The sequence below is a fragment of the Neopsephotus bourkii genome, unplaced genomic scaffold (assembly GCF_033783945.1).
Source record: "Neopsephotus bourkii isolate Nb327-2 ecotype Australia unplaced genomic scaffold, CSIRO-AGI_Nbou_v1 NB_1279, whole genome shotgun sequence".
NCBI classification, from domain to species: domain Eukaryota; kingdom Metazoa; phylum Chordata; class Aves; order Psittaciformes; family Psittacidae; genus Neopsephotus; species Neopsephotus bourkii.
This window is the reverse complement of record NW_026901764.1, coordinates 3,777,276-3,798,970: the sequence shown is the minus strand read 5'-3', so window position 1 is coordinate 3,798,970 and position 21,695 is coordinate 3,777,276. Positions and strand designations below refer to the sequence as shown.

Below are 21,695 nucleotides of genomic sequence, written 5' to 3'. Positions count from 1 at the left end.
CCGGCGCAAGGGCTGCCCTCCCCCTCCCGGGCCGGCCTGGGGGATGGACCCGAAGGTCCCCCTGCCCACACTCACAGGATGCCGGAGCAGGAGGTGCACACGAAACTGCCCACCGTCATGTCGGTGTAGGTGGGGCCGCGCTGGTCGCAGTCGAAGCACTTGCGGTTGGGCGGGAGGCTGCTCATCTCCCGCAGCAGCTTCAGGTGCTTCTCCTCCTGCTTCCGCTTGGCGCTCGCGGCCATGGCCCCGCCGGCGAGGGGACGGCCCGGCAAGGCGCCGGGCCCTACTCACACCCCAACGGCGGCGGCGCTCCGGGGCCCGGCCGGAGGGAGAGGGGGCCGGGGTGGGGGAAGGAGGAGGAAAGGAAGGGGCGGGCAGGGCACCAGCGCCCGCCGATCAGCCGGGGCGGCAGCGCGGTTGCCGCTTACGCCGGCCAGCGGCCCCGCGAGAGAGAGGGTGGGTGGGCTGGAAGGGGGCGGGCCGAGGGCCGCGGCGAGGAGCAGGCCGGCGGTGGCTGCACCAGGCCCGGGGCGGCTGAATGACGAGCCCAGGCGGAACCTGCGCGACACCTTTATGAGATCAGAGAATGAGATGGCGGCGGCGGAGCCAAACGCGCTCTTCGGCGACAGCGCCCTCTCTCGCGCGGGAGGACGCACTCCCCTTTCGCCGAGACCCCAGCCCGGGGGCGGTGCCTCTAGCGGGGTCGTGTCACCTGCCGCGATTCGGCGGTGCCGGGGGAGAGCTCCGCTGCGGGCAGGGGCTGGTCCTGCGGAGAACTCAAGCGGGCAGATCTGAGCACAATGCCCGGATCGCCCCTATCTGCCGTGTGCTCGTGGAAGGCTGCCCGCGACGCCCACCACCTTCGGGGTGAGCGCGAGGCGCGGCCATTTGCCGCCGGTCCCCCACAATCCCCGCAGAGGCAGGTGGTGCGGAAGGGCTAGGGCTAGGGCTAGAGGGGCTGTTTGTAAAGCAGGTAACGCCGGCCCCGGCACCGCCTCGGCGTTCCCAGTGAGCCTCTGCTGTGCTCTCGTTTCCCAAAAGTCCTAAAATCCCGTCATGGAGGCTGAGGTGAAGGCGGGCCTTTCAGGAAGCGTTTCCCAGAGGGGGCAGCCAGGGAGTCCCTGCCGGCGGCCGTGGGGGTGCCGCGGGGGCGGACCGGCGGGAGTAGCGCTGCACAGAGGGGCTCGTCAGTGCGATTTTCGCAAGGCAGCGGGGTTTGTGAGGAGGACGTTGTCACGGGTCTTTTTTTTGCTACGAAGATGGGAAGTGCGCATTTTCCCCCTGGGAATTTGGCTGTCGGTGGCTGACTGGACACTTTACTCATGAAAGAGAACAGAGCCAGCAGTCACGTATACCTGCTGATATCCTTGAGGAACCCTTGACTGGCTGGAACTCGGATCTGCTGCTGATACATAAAATGTGGTTTTGTTCTTTACAACCGTGCCTGAAGGAATTGTTTTAAACAGTGTGCAAAATCAAAGTAAAATATATATATCTATATAAAAAAATCATGTACTTTATAATTTCATGATTTAAGTTGCAAAACTGCCTCGCAACTCTATGTGTGATTAAAATCTCCTTAAGGTTTAAAGATTCCCAATGCAACGCACTTAGGGCCGAGTTTTGCAGCTCTGACGTCAGTACATATGTTAGCTCTAGCTTTTGTAGGAGCAAGATGTTCCGTTTCCTCATAGTTTTAGTTAAGAAAATCTAGGACTAGGTGTTCAGCATCAGTAGTTTGACATTCCTCCTCTGATCTTGCTGGATGTGCTGATTTACATGAACTGATCAACCAGGCCTAAGATTTAAACCCAGAGTACAATGCACTTATCTCAAAGTTTCCTATTATGGATGGCAGGAGCTGTTCACATTGAAAGATAAACACTGCTAAATCATTAAATACTGCTTACATAGCATTCTTAAAAGTAAACACACAAATATTTCCAGTGTTGTAAGGACCAAATTCTCACTGCTTTCTCTGATTTTTCACTTCTCTGTGAAATGCTGATATTATTCTTACGCAGAAGGTTTCCTTTCTTTTTCTTTGCCTACTACAAAATACGCTAACATTGGAGATTTGCCAATGCCCTAAATGACCTAAAGTAGATGACCTACATTTAGGGGAAAAGAAGGTTAAAGGCTGAAAAACAAGTTGGTTGCGTTTTTTTTTTTCCTGGAAGATACTTTGGAGAGCAATGATTGGCCACAAGACCTGCTGTAGCAAAGAGTTGGGCTTTGTTTCAACCAGAGGCAAAGGGCTTTGTAACTGAATTGAGAACTTCCCACTTCAACTGCTTGTGTCCCAAGGTACTTAACATGAATGTCACACAGGAACAGTTGTGAATAAAAACAGTACTATTGTCATTGAAGTTGTCATGGTCATTAAAAGGTAGAACTGAGCTCTCAGGGAAAATCCAGGTCCTGAGGCTTAAGTCACTCACAAAGCTCCATAGGGGTCCTGCAGATTTTGTGTTACACTAGAGCAGGCTCTACTTTGTTTCATGAAGAAACAGTTCCGAAGTTATTTATGGTCAGCAGCAGTGTGGGCTTATGCTAGCAAACAAATGACCTCTATTAACATTCATGTGGTTTAGAAATCACCTTTTAAAAATACCAAAACTTTCCATTCTGTATCTTATAAAGCTGACTTACCCCAGGAAACTATGAGTCTTCAGAGGCTTGTGAGGATACACCATTTTACAAATACCCATAAACTCTGTAGGATTTGGGTTCTTCTAGAGACTGTGAGCATATCTGCTCCAAACCTTGAGTTCCTACAGTCAAGCATCTAAATCATATTTCCCACAGGAATCGGTGCTTGAGAAATACAACCACCTATGTATAAATGTATGTGTTACGCTGTTGACACATATAGGTGTGAAAGCTAGCTACATTAGCTTCCAGCCCTGTTTCACCTCCCCACAAGCAACACTATAACTTGCGTTGCTATTCCACTCCCTCCTTTTCTATTTTTTGCTGCTCACAGCTAGCATAAGTTCCCTCAAAGCAGATGGCTTGTGTTTTCTCTAAATTACTAAGGGAAAAAACTCACAAATAACACACATGAATAAAAACTCCGTTCTTCAGCATTACTCTTTGATTTTCTTTTTTCTGATAGATTTTTCCGTTTCTCTACCCCAGAATCTGAATTTCCTTTCTTACAGCTTCTCTGTCCAAATTTGCTCTTCGTTCTCTCTTCCTGATGGCCAGACTTCTGTGGTTGGAAAGATACTGGCCAGCTGTTTATTCCAAAAGTGCTTAATCCCTGCTGCACCTGCTACAGCTTTTAGCATTAAAAATTATTTTTAACAAGAGATAAAGCAATGATTTCATATGCTTGAAACATTTCTTTTCATGTAAAAAACACAAAATAAATCTTAGCCAAGTCGTGGGTAATATCAGAGATGTTGCTTTAGTAAGCCCAAAAATATGGGCCTATAGAGTATAAATTATAATATTCAGGCACATAATGTATGAAATTTATTGTCAGTCAAGACCAAAAGAAACAAGAGTCTAAGAATGTACATTTGGGAAATGGATAAGACATTCTGTGTTTGTCACTAGGACTGAGGTCAATAATATCCATTTTAAAGCAATTAGCCCAGCAGGCTAAGTGATGTGAAAATTATCATGCTGAAAAGCTAATGGGCTATTAAATCCATCTTGCTTCACTACTGATGGGCATACAAAATTAATCCTGGGATTAGGTATATCGGATCTGTGGTAAACTGCTCCTGCAATGTTTGAAGCGATTTCTGAGAATGCTAAGGACGCAGCAAGTGTAGCTGGCAAGAAAGTTCACTGATATGCTCTATTAAAGATTCAGTCAACCGAGCATAAATTGGTGTGTCTGTGCCTGGCCTTATCTAAGCCAGAGCTTTTTGTTAATGAATAGACACATTTTAGTAAGAGATCAAACCAAAAGAAAATCATGTTTATATAATTCATTATTGATTGTTGACAGTTATTTAAATCTAGAGAATTTAACTGCAGGAAATGGTCAGGCAAATATGATTGAATTACAAAATTGTTTTTATTTGAAAAGCCATTTTCCTTTGACATTTCCCACTCACTGCTATGACATTAACACAGTAGAAAAGGTAAATGATTGATAGCCCTGCCTTTACCCATAACAGCTGTTCACAGGAAACAGACCTAACCATAAAGACACAGTCATATCAGCTTGGTTTCTTTGTAATGCACAAATTATTGGTCTTTTTCTTTTTTATTTTTAATTAGTGTGACATACAGGTACTCCATTTTGAGTAATGTAGGGTAGGAAGTGATTTTTCAGCCTCCACAGCAATGAAAGTCTGAGAATCAAAGCCGAATTCGGCTCTGAAGATAACATGGAGGAGGCTGAAGGTATGGGGTGAGAGACACAAAACCAAGAGCTAGCCCAAAAGCAGGAAGTAAGAAAGCCCCCTTCCCCCCACCCCCAAAAAAAAAGGAAAGCACAATTCTTTAGATTTCTCTCTTAACAGTTTATGACCTATCTACTATAGCTGTGTTGATAGAACAGCTTTTGCAGTTTCCAAGTGAGATAGATTGAAGCTGTGTAGAACCAGGTATCAGGCATTAATAGCAAAACACATGATCTCCTTGCTGCAAAGTAAACTAGAATGTTCCTCTTCATCTGAACAAACCAGATAGGTTTCAAGAAGAGGGCCATAAAGGTGCAGAATGCCTTTCCAAAGATAACACAACAGATCAACATCAGAGGTGATTAAGAAGTATCTTTTCTCTTAGCTTAATGTTCTGCTCTTGGTGATAATTGCTAAGAATGAAAGTTCCATCATAAATGACAATTTAGATGAGCTTCTTGCAGTTGTTATTTTTTCTAAATTGTTTGAATGGGAAATCTGAGTTGAAATTAATCAAATCAATAACATCCTAAAGTTAGCGTTGCAAAAAAATATGGTTCATTTTGTCTGAGTTAAATCTATTACCCTGTAGTCCAGTTGAATCTACTTGAAATATTTCAGTGGGAAGGACTGAGATTTCCAGGATGGACTCCCATGTAGCACTAGCAATCCTGTACCCCTACCTCTCTTCAGTTTTTCGAGTTAACTAAACTGTTAATTACCTCTCTCACTGAAATACTCTCCTTTGGCTTTCTTCTTCTTTCATTTTCTTCCCATAAAACTAATATATACATATATATATACACACACACACATATACCCACTGATAACAAAAAAAAAAGCCCAATTTCTGATGTTGATTTTTAGCTATTTAGAAAGTTGTTCAGAAGAGTAAGCAGCTTCTGTGTTACTTAATTTGTGCTTATGGTTGTTAACCAAACAATATGCTCTCCTAGCTGGACTGGAACTACTAGGGGACCTTGTGAGCCCATCTTGACTAAGATTACAACTGTTTTACTGCAAGATTTACAAGTCCCTTCAGGAACTGTGTTCAGTGACAGATTACATATTTTCTTTCAGTGGGAAATTTTTGAGTGCAGGATTGCTCCAGCTCATAGTGTAATCCAGTCTAATTAACAGGAGGTTTTCATATCCAGGGAAGACATTTCGGCAGATTTACTTGTTCCAAAGTTACAGAATTTTTTAGTATTTTAATTGTAGTGAGCAATTTTAATAGCTGAGGAGGCATTATTCTCTTCCTGCTTTCTAGCTTGGTCAGTGATGTTGAAAGGTTATCAATATTTCAACCTTGCCCCTTTATTTGACACAGTTCTTGAATTTCCATCATGCCTTAAGTGTACAAGATCATATTTCAGTTTGTAATCACAGACTAGGTAGTGGAAAGAACATGCCTATATACAGTTGCAGTGAAGGCAACGCATCTGTCATAGGAATATCTTCTACGTGAGGTGAATGTGTTTTATTTTTAAGTGCATCTTTACAGTACCTTTATTTTTAGGGTATGTGCCAATGCTTCTGTTGCTAATTTTGATTTGTATTGGTTTACCATTATTCTATAAGATCCTGTAGTTGTATGAAGCTCTATAAACTGTATCACAAATCACAGGACTTATTGTAAAATGATTGTTTCACGTAGCCTTTCTGAAGAACATGCCAGAGGAGAGTGGAACCCTTCAAACTGAAAAGGGTGTATATTCATAGTTCACCCTATAAACAGCAATAGAAAAATAATGGTAAGCCATATCATACTTTACATTTGCTGGAACTGCCCATGGGAATGTTAGCAATACACAAGAGAGCCAAGAGCCTGAAGGCTCAAGTGAGATGTTGTGGAACCAATATGAATAAAGTGAGAAGGAAGCAAACAAATTACCTTAGGAAACAAAGAGCTGAAAGACAGACCTCGATGGTGAAAGACAGTGTAAATCTGTCTAATTTATGGTTATAAATTAGAAGAGGGAGGGACAGAATCTAAATAGATATCTAAACCACCAATAATTTCTGTAGTATTTTGCTACATAAAGTACTAAACCAGGAAATATTTAGTCCCAGCTCTCTGAACAGGAAGAACTTAATTTTCACAATAAAGTTTATATAACAACTTCTTTCTTGACCTATGAATGAGGTTTGTATCTAAAGCCCAGTGTATTTTCAGGTTCAGTTCTTCCATACCTTTTCCACTTGATGATGAGCATTTCCTGCTTGTTTTCTGTATAACTCCCATGGGACTGAAGAGGCCTTTGTTCCTTTTCACTAATGAATCTAAATTATTGATTAGGCAGTTTAATTTGTGGAAACTATGATTGGTTAGTGTTGTCTTAGAACTGCCTTCAACTTGGCAAAAAGAAGTACAGATAGTTTCACAAGCATCTGCAGTGAGGAAAACACAGTATTAAAATAGAAATAGTATTTTCAGTCAGTGTTCTATTATTTCCCCATACTTTACAAACCTCACATATTCTCCTTCAGACTTTCCTAAAATTTTAATTCTTTTAATAAACATCACCTGAGGGCTGATTTCGGGAACACTAGAGAAGAATCAGTTGTTCTGAGCAGGCATCCTTCAGTGCTCACGGTAACCTTGAAGCAGTGTTTACAAGTAGAATCTAAACACAGAAAGCAGATCCTAAACTTTCTAATTCTCTAAGTCAACCTGAATATATAAAGAATGAAAAATGTCAAAGGGGAAGAAAACAGAAGGAGCCTAAGATGCCAACACAAGCTACGAAGTAGCTGTCATGCACTCTGTTATCTGCAACACTGAAATGGTAAATCGGTGACTCCAATGTGTTTCAATCTTGCCTGATAAGCAGGGTTTTATACACTGCACTGAACTGATCAATGAACAGAAGTATCAGAATAACTAAAAATCATTAAAACATCCATTTAGATTTTAAGTGGAATGAAAATGAACAGTATCATAGACTAAAGCAATGGAGATGGACATAACAAAATAGGCAACTTTGGGAAATAGAACTTTCAGATGTCAGATATTCAAATAGGAGAATAAAGAAAATTAGGTATGTAATGTGAATAAGGGAAAATTAAGTTCTTCAGTCACTCTTTCTGAAATAAAATATTTTAGAAGTGGGCTACAAAAGGAAACCTAATCCTTCAACTTTAGTGTAACGTTTCTCATTACTGTAATTTTAAAATCTGAGATACTGCACGAAGTTTTTTTCCATGAATCCCTGAGAATTTGTCTTGTCCAAACTGCAGAGTGGCAGCATTAACAAGGTAAAAGTAAGAGCAATAACAAGATGCACAACAAACAAAAATACTCCAGAGAATGTAGCACAGGCTAGTGCAGTTGCAGTGAATAGATATGGATAATCCCCGGTAGCTGGCAAATATCCTCTTAAGGGAGGTTTTCTGCAAAAGAAGCCTAATCTCAGTCCATACATAGGAAAAATACTGCTAAAACTAGTAACATTTTAGCAATTTCTCTCCATGTAATTTAATTTAGGAAGTAAATGAACAAACCTTCAATATTTTATTTGGAATCATTATTTTAAGAAGAGAAGTGAACCCGTGATATTAAGGCCTCTTGTACATTCTGCTGTACAGCAAGAGCTCCCGCAGCTTCTTGCCTTGAACTGAATGTGTTCAACAATGCATGCCAGAGTTGTAGATACAAACAGCTTAAAAATGAAACAAAATTAAGATTTCTTTCAAGAATGCATTCTCTGGTTACGTGGCAATGACAAGGATGTCTCTTTGAAACAATGTGTGTGAATTTCAACTGAGAATGTAGAATTTGAAAGTATTTACAAATAAGAAAAACTCTTTCTTAATCAAAAGGCAAAAGAGAAATGCTCATCACATGTGGCTTATTCAAAATGACTTGACATAAAAAAGAAGCTTCTTTCTTAACATGACAGTAGTATTTAATATTTAATCACTACATGCTTAAATAATAAATTAAAGAATATGAAATAATATAAAATAAATATATTTTATATTTTTATATTTTTATTTATTATATATATTAAGTTTAACAAAAAATCGAAAAATTAAAAAAAATAACTAAAACCAATAACAGCAGGAAAAAACAACATCTAAAACCAAACGCAAAACCCAAAACCCATAAATAAATCAACAGTTAAGATGCTGGGCATAGTAATATTCCACATATTGTGTTTTGGCAACTGACAAAGAGTGTTCAGAACATTATTGCAGCCTGGCTAGAACAAAACTTTGGTTTGGTTTGCAGGGTTTTTTTTTCAGTTTGGTTTAGGGAAAAGGGAGTTAATGGAAGAGAATGAATCAATAATATTTGGGATAATGTCTGCTCAGAGCAATACCCTAGTTATTAAAGAGCAGCACCTGACTGACAGAAACACAGGAATTTGAGAAACACTGCCCCTGATGCGCAAGAGATTTTTAAACAAATGAAAAACACTAAAACAAGTTTCTCCAGACTACCATGGATGAGGAAAATTGCAGAGAAAAAGAACCTGACCATTACTAAATCATCACAAATATGGAAACAGAAGTATTACAGAAGCTATTAGGAAAGCATAGTGTTTCTTACAACCTACGTCTTTTAATCAAGTCTCTTGTAATTGTTAGAATTTGTGTCACAGTCTAATTTCCTTGGAATCATAGAATACAAGGTTGAATGGACCTCAAAGATCATTTGGTCCAACCTTTCTTTGCTAAGTATGACCTAGACTAGATGTCCTAGCACCCTGTCCAGACGAATCTTAAATCCTTGGAGAATCCACCACTTCCCTGGGAACATTATTCCAATGGCTGATTGTTCTTGTTCTGAAAAATTCTCTTCTAGTATCCAGTTGGAATCTCCCCATGAGTAACTTGTACTTATTACCCCGGCCTTTTCCATGTGACTCATTGTAAAAAGGGAGTCACCCTTTAAATACTGGAACATGGTGATAAGGTCTCCCCTGAGCCTTCTGTTCTCAAAGCTTAACTCAGTTCTCTCAGCTTTTCCTCATGTGGCAGGCTTCCCAGTACTTTGATCTTTTTTGTGGCCCTTCTCTGGATCCTCTCCAACCTCTACAGAACTTAGAGCTTCCTAACTTTATCCTGACTTTCCTAAATTATCAAGATCCACTTTCTGAATACACACGGGTTTTTGCATCCCGCTCCCCACTGTTTGGGGTTGTTTCAGACCTCAGTATTTTACTATTTAAGGTCTAGCTTTCAATTTTTTGAGGTTCTAAATGTCCATTGACAGCTTATAAATATTTCCCTGATGCCAGAACAAGCACCCTTCAGCTAATTTTTCCCTCCCTTCATGCACCTTTGTGCACACAGATAACTGCCCAACTGAAATGCTGACACATGCAGGCAAGAGATAGAGGGGGAGTGCGTCCAGCTGTGCTGATTAGCTAACAGCTGTTATTCAGTGCTGGCCACCTAGCTCTAGGTGCAGACCATAACTTTGGTGATTCAGAGTTAGCATTATGAGTGTAATCTTTCAAAAATAAAACAATTTAGGCAACGTAATGATTAACAGAAAAAGGTTTCACGGTAATTAACGAAAAGTTTCCTTTTTTACTGACCTAGATATTTTACGTTCTACTCTTTCCACCACTGATAGAGATAACGACAAATGTACCTGTCAATGGGTTTAATTCTTTCTATTTATTTCTATTTTCATTATAAACAGAGCAGTTAGCAGACAATGAATTTTCAGAGTATTGTCCACAATCTCCACTTTACTCCGCAGTACCATGTGTTTTATTTCTTTGCTAGAGCCTCTTAGCATTGCCAGGCAAAGGCCACATTTGCTCTCAGTCTTCTCTACAGCCACTTTCATCCCCTTTTATAACAAAATCCAAATAACCATTTGTCAATGCGAACTCTTCGAAACAACATCTTCCTGTTTGAAGGATGTATTGTTATTCTTCAAAAAGGGAAATTATGTTGAAGTATGAAAGGCATTCATTGCAAGAGTCAGATAATTCAGCAGTGGATTCTGTCACTTAGCAGCAAATCTCTTTGCAATAGGGGGATTTTTTTTTTCTCTAGAAAATTTTGAAGCTAATTAAATTTTATCATACCTTTCTATTATTATTATCATTATCATCCTCATCTAGTCCCTGATGTTTTTGGTTACTGGCAAATGATGAGTATAATTTCTCCAGTCAAGAAACAAACGTTCAAACTTGTTATTTTTAAATCATCTGTTTTTATCTCTCACAAGGTAATGAGATCAACCAAATTCAGTCTGATCCATGATCATCTCCTGAACACCTGATCTGGCAGCCAAGCTTGCAGTAGGCAGCTGAAATAACCAATTAAGAATTGACAAGTTCAACAAGAATCTTTCAAAGAACTAAGCCATTAAATAAATTACCTATCTCTGACACCAAGGATCAATCAATAGTTTCGCTGCTGATCTAGATTTCCATGAACTTCAGCAGCCAGCCTGCCTACCATTGATGTGGCACACAGACAAAGAAATTATCACAAACCCCATGTTGACACCATGCACTGAGTGTCATTATGGATTACCAGCAGCTGGAAGACAAAACATGCAGTGCCATAGATCTTGAAATGAAACTATATAGGTATGTGCATCTAGGGTAGGTTCATCCTAAAGTAACAAAAGCAGCAACAGAAGCAATAATGAATTGCCATTTGGGGATCTGCCAATATGAATGTTGGCTTTTCTTTTCATTTTTTTTTTCTCTCCAAAGTGCTGTCTCATTGCCTGGTAGATACAGGGTGTTGAACATGTCTGCCTGACTGAAAACATGCTGAAACAGCATCATACGACATTTGAGAGAGAAATTAAACATTTAACATGCATTCCTACTGCAAAATAAAAATAAAACCAAAACCTGTCTATACTCAGGTATTATAAACAGCAAATGATAGGTAAATCACTCCAATCTAAAACAATTAGCCCTCTAGTGATGAAAACCCAAACAAATTACAAAATAGTTGTCCTAAGCTCATTGTCATAGTCATTACTTGATGTAGGAGGTCTGTGTAATGGAATAGGCAACCTTCAGATACACACTTTAAGGTCGTATATATATATATGTATATATATAGGCAACCATTTTTCTTTCAATGGACTATAACAGAAGTTACTTTGTAAATTGTATATGATATCTATCACTTGAAATTTGAGGGAATAATTTCAATTAGTATTCAACTAGCACTCAACAAGTGAAACAATATTCTCTTTGGACTCTTTTCCTCTCTAAATATTCTCTGATGTTTGAATTATTTCTCCAAACCATTTTGTTACATTATCATCCAAAGCACTGATATTTTTGGCAATAACTTTGAGAATAAAGCTGTGGACCAAGCCACAACTTTATGACAAATTACTGAGCTCTGGTGCTTGGAATCCTTCCCCCTGATTAATCCTCCTCTTACAGAACTAACTCTGTAGCACTTCTCCAGTTTCATTACTATTTTCTTGATTACCTAGGGCACCTCCATGAAGGAGCAGACTGCAGAATGGTATCTTTAAGCTTAAATTACTCTGAATTTTCTCTTCTAGGTTTAGGTCAAATGTAGAACAGTGGTGCTCCACTAGCATGCTTCCTTCAGCTTCAAGGAACACACAGCGATTTTTCATTTAACTTGACTTACTTATTTATTTGATCTGGCAATATCCCCTCCACTACCTCAGAGATATTAATCACAAGTCTAGATACATCCCCACAAACTGTCAGCTCAGTGTGGGACTGCGTCTATTATCACCTACTGTGTACTATGTAAATGGTGCCATCATTCTCTACAAACGGTCAAATAAGCAAGAGCAGAACACTGAGAAACTTCCAAACCTAGAAACTTCAGAAACTGATCTCCCACGTCAGTCAAAAATAATCCTTTTCTCACTTCTATGAGGTGGAAAAATCGCCAGCAGCACTTCCCATCCCACCATGTAAGTGCTAGCCACAGCCTACATAAAGAGACAAATACACTGGCATTGACAAGCCAAAGGTTTGATTCAGTACTTACCTAAACACATGTGAATCATAAAACTATAAATCTGTTGCCAAAAGCGAAGGACTCTAACTAACTGTTGCCTCTCTCTACTGAAACATATTGCATTAAATATCGTCAAAAATTTTATTTGAAGCTGGATAGCAAATATTCTTTCAGAGCTTTATTTCTGCAAGTATGCATATTTTTAAGAATTAGAAATGCTGCATAAATATTGGTTGAGTCATTTAAATTACTATTACATTTTAATAGCTGCACCTAACTATTGATGCAATTAATTTTCATTGCCTACATAAAGTACCAAAATTAAGTACTTTAAGCCAAAATCATATCTTCAGGACAAAGAGTATTGAACTACAAATGTCAGATAATGATTAATCTAAAATATGTTACTCAGATTATAAACACAAAAGTTGCTCTGATTTATGTAAGCATCCCAGACAAATTAGGAGAAAGATAGGACTGCAGAGCTACTGAGATGCCCTATAAAGGGGAACTCTCAAGTGCATTTGAAACTCAATGAAATATTTATCTCATTAGGATTAAATGCAAAATTCTCCCACCATCAATAAAATCAGGATTTCTTCTGATAAAGAACATTGCACAACTGGCAGTGAATACTTACCGAGGTAAGACATACATTTTAATTTCCATATCAGAACAGTGAGGCTCTGTAACTGTCCCCAGCTGGAGCAACAAGAGCAAAAGACCTAATATTTCTAAAATAGAGTTCTCTGTTTAGGAAAAGGACCATATGACATAGCTATGACAGTGATAATTGCTCTGATGATTCAGAAAGTCCCTGATAGTCGTACACAACCTGCACTGTAGTAATTCATGTAACATATGCGAACATAAAACTGGAAGATCAAGAGCACAGCCACAGACTGACAGAAACATTGTACTTAACACAGAAAAACAGAAAGGGATGACAACATTTACCTCCTTCCCAGAGCTACCCTTTTCCCAAAGACCAGCCCCAGTTTTTAGGTGCACCAGGAAGAGCTGCACAGCAGTAGGCCCCGTGATTTAAAGAATCACCGTCAGCTTTCAGTGCTTTGATTCTGTAATGCAGATGAGCTGTGTTCCCACTACGCAACTTTGCACCATGACAGTGGCTATTTACTTACTGATCAACTAGTGACCATTTTATCTTCCTGATCCATCAACAGTTTCTCAATCAAGCTGAAATGGCAAATGCAAACCTATTAGACCCGTGGAACCAATCTGAAAAGATGAAGACAATCTGTCCTTAGATGTTTGCTTCTCTACACTAAATGCATCTCTTATATTAAAATTCAGAGCTCAGATGTAAAAGAAACCAAATAGAGCCTGTTTAAAGTTTACCACAGCACTCAGTAAAGTTAAAAAAGAGTAGGGCTCTTCTAGTGTTTCTGTACTGCATCATCTCTCTCCCCCTGCCCTGCCCTGCCCTCCAAAACAGAATGACATCTTTTGATGTTTTGAATTCTTCATGGTTTTTCTTATAGCAACAAAACCCCAAAGCAGCTTATTTAAATTTCTGACATATTATAAAAAACAAGAGTTTGGTATAGAAAATTTAAATAAAAGCTTTGTTTTTTCACCAGCAATTTCAAACTCTGAACTGAACTTTTGATAACTGTAAAGTGATTGTATTTTAATCACCTGCCTTTAAGTCACAAGAGCAATCAGCACAGGAATTATTCCTGGGCAAAATTACAATAAAATTTCTGGTTATTGTAACCAGAGAAGCTGCAGTTGAAAACAAGGAGATAATAAAGCATTCAGTCACATTTCTGAACAGCTCGAGACACAGGAGCAAAAGCACATACTGAGAACAGAAGTAATGTAATAAAAGTGCATGAACGCATATTAAGAAGTTTTCACCAATTACTTAGCTGAGACCAATACAGCAGAACTTCTCTTACCTTTCTCAAAATCACTTTTAAAAAGAGAGAAAGGATGTAGATGACAGAAACAGAATAATCCAAGACTGTTTACACATTGAGTTTCTTCAACATTTGGAGTAAAACCAAGTTTAGACCAAAATCAACAGCAAAACTGCTACTGCTTTTAATGGATTAACAGCTAGTAGTCCATTTAAGTGCACTTATACCTATGTCTAAGCATATTAGCATACTTATGCAAATTAGTACAAAGATTAAAAAGGAAAAGAAAGCTAAAAAAAGGGTTGTCATATAATATTGTACTTTTGTCAAAAGGTAGCTGTTAGTACACACATTAAACTGTATTTCAGTTAGTGCAGAAATATTGTTATGGTTTACCAACGATAATTTTCACTTAACAAAAAAATCCTGATCATGACATAAGATTTGAACAAGCTAAAGGAACAATAAATGCAAATGCAGTAACAAATATCTGCATCAGATAAGGTTAAAAGGTAGCATACAGAAAAGCATCAACAAGTCGATGCCTGAGATGATGTTAATCTATTCAAAAACTCCATACATACTAAAGAACATAGCCTTTTCCATTGTTCAGTAAGTTTACAAATAATGACATTCATAACCATAATCAATGACTTGCTCAGTGGGTTGCAAAAATAAGCTGTTCTCATTCCTTTCTGTGAGTCAATTACCGACATGCTGCTTGATCAATTGTCTTCTCTGAAAGAGAAATAAAATATGATTTAAGAAAGGAACAAGAACAGGGAGACATGAATGCTCTTGTATGCAGCACCCAGGTCAGAACCAATCCAGCTTACAAATTCAGACAACAAAATTATCATGGAATTTTATGAACAATGTTCCTAATAGAAGAAAAGCTGCTGTTTTCACCTGACTTTGTAGATACTGATTTTTGTATGTCTAAGCATGTAATGCCACTTAGCTCTGTTTATGGCTACTGATTCAGAAAAAAGAAATATAAAAGAAGTTACTAATCTGAAGTATGTATGCAATGGTAAATCCTTAAATATATTCATGAGTGTCTGAAATTAAAGCGCAGAGACCACATAAAATGCTTTTCCGACCTTTGGAAGCTTGAAAATAGGACATGTTTTTCATAAAAACTCCCTTTTCGCTCACACCTCTATAAAAACCCAGTTCTTTCTTTCCATGTCCCCAAAATGTCTTTCTATTTGAGCATAAGAAATTCCATACCTGTACCACACAATAAATTGGCTTATCTATGCATTACTCAGTTTTTTTTGCCACACCCTATTCTGTAATGCACTTCTCCTAAGACTTATGGCAATATTCCAAACCATAAAGCCGCAGCAAACAGACCTTAAATATTCCTTTAAGGTAAACTGCCAGAAAACTGCTTTTCTCTCTCTCAAAATAAGTAAGTATGCATGTAAAAATAGTAGGTAGATCAAACTTTGGCAGTAAAAACATCCACCTTCACAACTGTCCTTTTAAAATAGGTAAAGGTAAGAGAAATACCTCATCTGGAAACTAAAAATAGTGTAAGTTCTAACCTCTTTTCAGGTTTTGCTATTATTTCCCCTGGGACATAGTGACCTTATTGGCTTTGCTTATATAAGTGATAGATTACCTAGCTGGAATTTTTCACTTAACACAAGCAATTTATGCATGTTTTATGCTAGACTGATCCTTCTGCTCTCTTTTTTTATATTCAAGCTTTCACAGATATAGTCACCCATGCCAGAATGCAGAAGAAAGTTTTCCCTGCTATCCAGCCACATAAGCTTTTTGTACTTGCTTAAGATACACACACCAAATACCAAAGACACACACAAGTTGCATACAACCACTGAGTTAGTGAATACACTAATACATCAGTTTCCATTGAGTAAACCAGAGTCAGAAGTCATTCTCAGGCCAGTGGCAGCAGGGCATGCACCACTTGTGCTATACCACAGATGTGCTTAGTAGCCACAGCTGCAGCCTGGGATCTTCTGACTGCCAAGCATCTTCCACATAAACCCATCCTGGGGGCCCAACACAAGGGATGCACGTTGTTAGGGACAGCAACATCAAACCTGTCTGAATGGGCACCTGCTTGTTTCTCCCATCCCAATTAGTGCATGCACATTTACCTGTTGTTATTTTTCACAACCAGTTCTCACAATGGGATAGGGCAGGAAAAGCGTCTTTAGCCACTGTCCTACACTGAGCTTCTTCCTTTGGAGGCTCAGTCCCAGCATGTAAGTAGACCTCATTCAGTTTTAAAGGAAATTATTCCAAAAGAGTCACAGTCCTCATGCAGCTGCTGTCTTCTGGTATACACTGAGTTGTCTGGGACATTTAACAGGAACACCATGCAAGTACCCGTTACTTCTAAGTGACTTTCCACTTACTTGGAGTTACATTAGAACAGCAACAGATGGTGCAAACAAAACACACACTCATTTCACAGAATCCAGTACTTTAGTTACTTGACTGCTTAAATTAAGTGGCCAAATGACAGGAGAAAATGGAAGTATTTTGACTAAACACAAAAAGTACCAAAAGAGGGGAAAAAAAAAAAGAGAAAAAATAAATAAGAAGGCTGTAGCTTATCTTATAGCCTGTCATTAAATTGTGATCTCCACTTTGAATTTAGGCCTTCACAATCCTTATTTACACTTATTGCTAGTTTTACAAAAGAGAAACTTTAAAAAATTTTAAAATGAAAAATGCTCTTTCAGAGCAAACTCCAACAACAGAAATCCATGTGTGCCTCCAACAAATCTTGTGTACAAGCAGCAAGACCTCAGAAGTGCCATTTGCACTCTTCCGTGGCTTTTTTTATATTAGGCCACAAACAGTTTATCATCAGCATCATATTTGATGTTTTCACAAGGTCAAGGACAAACTAATTTAGATGCAATCCAAAGACTGCTGCTGCATACGTCATGAGACTTTGAGCAACCTGGTCCATTGGAAGGTGTCCCTCCTCCTGGCAGGAAGTGTTGGAACTAGATGATCTTTAAGGTTCCTTCCAAACCATTCTGTGATTCTGCAATTCTATAATTAATACCCTCAAAACAATCTCCAAGGAAGCATTCATTAAACTTTTTTTTCTATGCAGTGAGATTTTGTCACACAGTATTAAACATCATTAAAACTGGTCTCCTGTGATGTATGGTACAACTTTTGCCAAAAGCCAAAAAAATCAGAATAAGAGTACTTATATTTAGGAAAATGAGCAAATATTAAACATTGTGCAAAAGGAAAAGCCTTTATTTTAATACCATATTTGATTTGAAAGTTTCAAGCACTGAAATCAGAAAGCCAAACTGCGTTTTCCTTTCCTAAATACATTTATATTCAACATGGAAGCGATCAGTTCTTAAGAGAAACAGTTATCATTTAGCTACTGCTGATAGCCTTTTCAGCTGCCAGTCCTTGTTTGGGTTTTGAGTAATCCCAAGGTCTCCTGTTCTCTGTATACCCATAGAGCTTCCGCAGAGCCACGCGGGCAGCTTCTTCCTCTGCTGCAAGCAGCGTTTCACCAGGACCTTCAGCTATAATCTTCTTATCGCTTGAGGGGGGAAAGAAATAGAATTAAAAACATTTTCTTCATAAAATCCTGAGCACTACTGCCTACCTTGAATAAGGGCTGCTAGATTTTTCCTTTCTCTAATGTCTGTGAATACTGAAGGGAATTTCTATTTGCACACAAATGTAAACATTTCCTTTGGTCTTTCCTGCAAAGATAAGTGATTGTGTATTCAACAATGGAAACTCAAATCAGAAATGCATCCTCTTCCTGGAAGAACACTACTCTGTTCCTTTAGATTTCCAACAAATCACTGCTTCTTTACAGTGGTCAATTTGTTGGATCTATTAAAATTATGCAAACTCATGACTCTGATTAACTTAAACAAAGAAGTGAAATGTTTCTTTTTTCCTCTCTTGGTAGGAAAGCATTTTAAAACTTCTTTAAAAGGATTCACAGAGAAGTTCCCTATGTTATGAAGTATGTACTTAGCTCTATTTAATCAACATTCATGGCCATTGAATAGGAACGGTTTCTGAAGAGATAACATGGGTTTCAAAGAAAAACAATCAAAGTTCCTTTCATTATATAATAAATCTTAGAAGACACATAAACCAAAGCACAATAAATCAGAACAAGTTAAGACAATCTTCCCATGCATTTATCTGCAGCTCATTAAGCAAAGCAACAATGATGTGGGTTTTGGTGGAAGAAGGTCCTGTTGTGGTTCAGAGGAACAAAATCACCCCTGGGCAAGACACAAGGACACGCACTGACAACGCCTGACACAAGCACACTAGAGATGACTGGCTTTTTCCAAGTCTTGTCTGGATACAGACACTCTTCTTGCCTAGTTTATAGTGCCCATGATTTGAAAACTAGAAAGTTTATCTGGAATATAAAATAAGGCTTTCCTCAATCCCACCTCTTTTGATGTCTGTGTCTCTTTACACTTCCCTAAGCCCTGGATACAGCTTTGGTCCCTCCAAAGCCATTCAGTTATGCCATTCACAAAGTTCCTCTGCAGATCACTCAGAACATACACCCAGACTCTTTTTTTGTATGCCCAGTTTTGGCTCTGAAGCCCTTTAGTCAGAGACTGTCTTTTTATGCATCATTACAGCAAGCAATGATAAAGGCCAGTGCTTTAACGCCTGATTTTATAAGGAAGTCCCTTTAAGATTTTTTTTTCTGTAACAATTTGTCCAAAGAGCACAAGTAGAAAAGCAAAAGAGCCTCTTCCCTCCTCCCCAGCTTAAATCCATTTCACTTTATATTAATATTGTACTAACCAGTACAACCCAACAAAGTACACCGGCAGAACCGTGCTGACTCCCAACTGCCTGGTAATTCTTGGTTCTGGAGAAGAGATATTCCTCTTGGTCAGTTCTTCCACTAGTAAGCCCATAGGATTTACAACTTGCCAGATCTCAAAGAGGTCTTTTCCAATCAGTTGTGGGATAAAAAAATCCTAAACAAGAATATTTGGAAGTTGCAATTAATGTGACAGGTTAACAAAAGCTCTAGCTTCTGGTGTATCCTAATAAAAATACAATATGAAGAGGCATTAATACAGTTGACAATAAATTGCTGACATGAAAGGTGAAATTGTCTTAGTGCTCCACACAGCTAAGCACAGGTAACAAGTGCTCCTATGCTCAGCAGCTCTGGGTCTGATTTAGCTACTGATGTGCACCTTGGGCAAAGTCAACCACCTACATGTAGAGAAGGAACAGCACCAGCATGAGAGAGGAGCTCCAACAACACTTACACACTGCTCTGAGCACCAGCAGCTCAGTGCTGCTTCCAGGCTAGAGGTTATACATCAGAAGAGTGCTGCAAACAGGTTGAAGGGAATGTGCAAACCCACCTGTTCGGATCACAGTCCTGTCTGTTACAAACTACTTGCTCTTACAGAGACCTCTCAAGGGTCTTGTATCAGAAATAAGATTTTAACAGACATTTATCCATTGCAAATGAGAAATAAGTAAAAAGGATGACTGAAAGGACAGTAGCTGCTAGAACTATTTTGTTACACTGCATTTTAACTGAAACTTTTTGTATGAAATATATTTAGGTGCTTGCACTCCTGCTTGCAAAACCTATGAACACAGCCCCTGCTGTAAATAAAATTTTATTTTGTTTGGTTTTTTTTGTTTGGTTCTTTTGGTTCTTTTGGGGGTTTGTTTTTATTTTGTGGTTTTCTTATTGAAGATATACGTGACCTTACATGGAATAATTCCATTATTTGATAGCACAGTGCATGGAATATAATGCCTTCCCTTTGCAAGTATCAGCAAATACAAGAATATTATTATTCTACATATCAGAAGCATATGATTTTATGTCCGTGACCAGCCTGTGCTTCTTAAAGAAAAATGAAAACAAACAACAGAAAACAGAAGAAAAAAGAAACACAACCCCAACCAAAACACTACCCAACCACCACCACCACTAAACAGATCTCAGTGTTCAATTGTCTTGTTACAGGTATGGTCAAACTTCTGCCAATCTCCCTTGATCTCTGGCCATCAAGGTTCAAGAAATTTATTCTTTTTTTCCTTTTTAATCCCCTGTAATTTCTGATACCCTTTGATGTTATTGTTGTCAGCACAAATCACAGAATCTTAGAATGGGCTGGGTTGGAAGGGACCTTAAAGCTCATCCAGTTCCAACCCCCTGCCATGGACAGGGACACCTTGCACTAGAGCAGGCTGCCCCAAGCCCCATCCAACCTGGCCTTGAACACTGCCAGGGATAGGGCAGCCATAGGTCCTCTGGGCAACCTGTGCCAGTGTGTAAATCTACCCATTTTGAGTTTAAAGCCAGACTCACCCTGACAAAGATCCCAGTTTTCTCAGGCCCACTGCTGCCAAGCAAGGCTCCTATTACAGCAAAGAAGGTCCTCTGCAGCACATCTGGAGGGGCAGGGAACTCTTTGCAAAGCGTCAGGTCCTGTATAGACAGGTTTTGAGCCACATAAGAAACAAGTTCCTGACTGGTAAGAAAATCAACAAGTGCACCTATCCCCTCTGCAGGTAACTCTGGGTAGGCACCTTCAAAGCACTGCATCAGGTAAGAACGTGAAAAAGACATCCCTTCTTCAGCAAGTTTACTGTTATCTTGGAGATTAAGAGCAATCGTTTCTTTGTCTAGCCCAAGCTCCCGGCGCCTTGCCTCTTCGCTTTCAATGTAACAGGAGTTAACAAAGGCAGTCTTGAGAAGATCCAAGGAAAAATCTTCATGCAGTCGGTGACTAAAAGCTTGTATTTCTGCATGGTAATCCCAGTTGGGCTTCTCTGACCTACACACGTGGAAAACGAAGCAAATTCAGGAACAGAACAATAAGTTACCCGCACAGGGCTTTCAGATAATTAAAGTCTGAAGACCAAAACCAGTATTTAAACCTCTCGTGTCAAACGCCATTCGTGCGCATCTGCGGCCTGCCAGGACGGGCCCCCTGCCACATTCAAACCCGGGAACCAAGCTGACTTGTGGAGCTTAAATTACCCTGCTCCAGAGCCTGGCGAGAAGGCTCTTAAACGGTTCTATCTTGACTGTTTCCCGGCCGCTGACTTCCCTTCCCCCGGCACCGTGTCCCGCCCCGCCCCGCCGCCCGCCCTCTCTTGCCGGCCGGGCCGGTCTCACCGCCGCTGGGGGGGCGCATTCAGCCGCTCCTGCTCCAGGTAGGCGCGGAGCCACCGCTTCTTTACTTGGCGCGGCGCAGTCTTGAACGTGACCCGCCCGGTCCCGGTCCCAGCTCCAGCTCCGGCCCCGACTCCAGCCAGCAGCTGCCGCGATGCCCGCACGAGCAGCCGGGCGGCCATGACGACGGCTGCACCTAGCGCAGAGACCCGTCTCCTCCGGGAAACACGGCCCTGCAACGCTAGTTCCGGGCAGAAGCGTTCCTGGCAGGGGAAATCTTCGAGCGGGGCAGCGGCGGCGGAAGCAGCCCTCGGACCACAGCTCCCGGCGGGCCGTGTG

General features: G+C 40.0%; 2 protein-coding genes and 1 long non-coding RNA gene across 10 annotated transcripts in view; 1 reads left to right on the top strand and 2 right to left on the bottom strand.

The window, feature by feature from the left end:
* The window catches only part of AGFG1 (ArfGAP with FG repeats 1), a 35,431-nt gene extending 34,946 nt beyond the window's left edge, over positions 1-485 (bottom strand). For all 8 annotated transcript variants that reach the window (XM_061365204.1, XM_061365205.1, XM_061365206.1 and 5 more), the window contains exon 1: positions 76-485. In XM_061365204.1, the coding sequence (XP_061221188.1) occupies positions 76-242 (167 nt within the window). In that variant the 5' untranslated portion in view covers positions 243-485. The remainder of the gene's footprint in view (positions 1-75) is intronic.
* A 505-nt stretch (positions 486-990) lies between these two features.
* On the top strand, positions 991-3,077 carry LOC133218609 (uncharacterized). The gene is made up of 2 exons (XR_009727210.1): positions 991-1,816; positions 1,862-3,077. It is a non-coding gene; the product is annotated as an uncharacterized LOC133218609 (long non-coding RNA).
* A 14,352-nt stretch (positions 3,078-17,429) lies between these two features.
* On the bottom strand, positions 17,430-21,655 carry MRPL44 (mitochondrial ribosomal protein L44). Its single transcript, XM_061365215.1, has 4 exons — positions 21,360-21,655; positions 20,547-21,015; positions 19,004-19,182; positions 17,430-17,753 (listed from the first exon to the last, which is right to left on the bottom strand). Exons 1-4 carry the CDS (start codon positions 21,536-21,538, stop codon positions 17,582-17,584), a joined length of 999 nt encoding a protein of 332 aa, XP_061221199.1. The 5' UTR covers positions 21,539-21,655; the 3' UTR covers positions 17,430-17,581.
* Between the last annotated feature and the right edge of the window lie 40 nt (positions 21,656-21,695).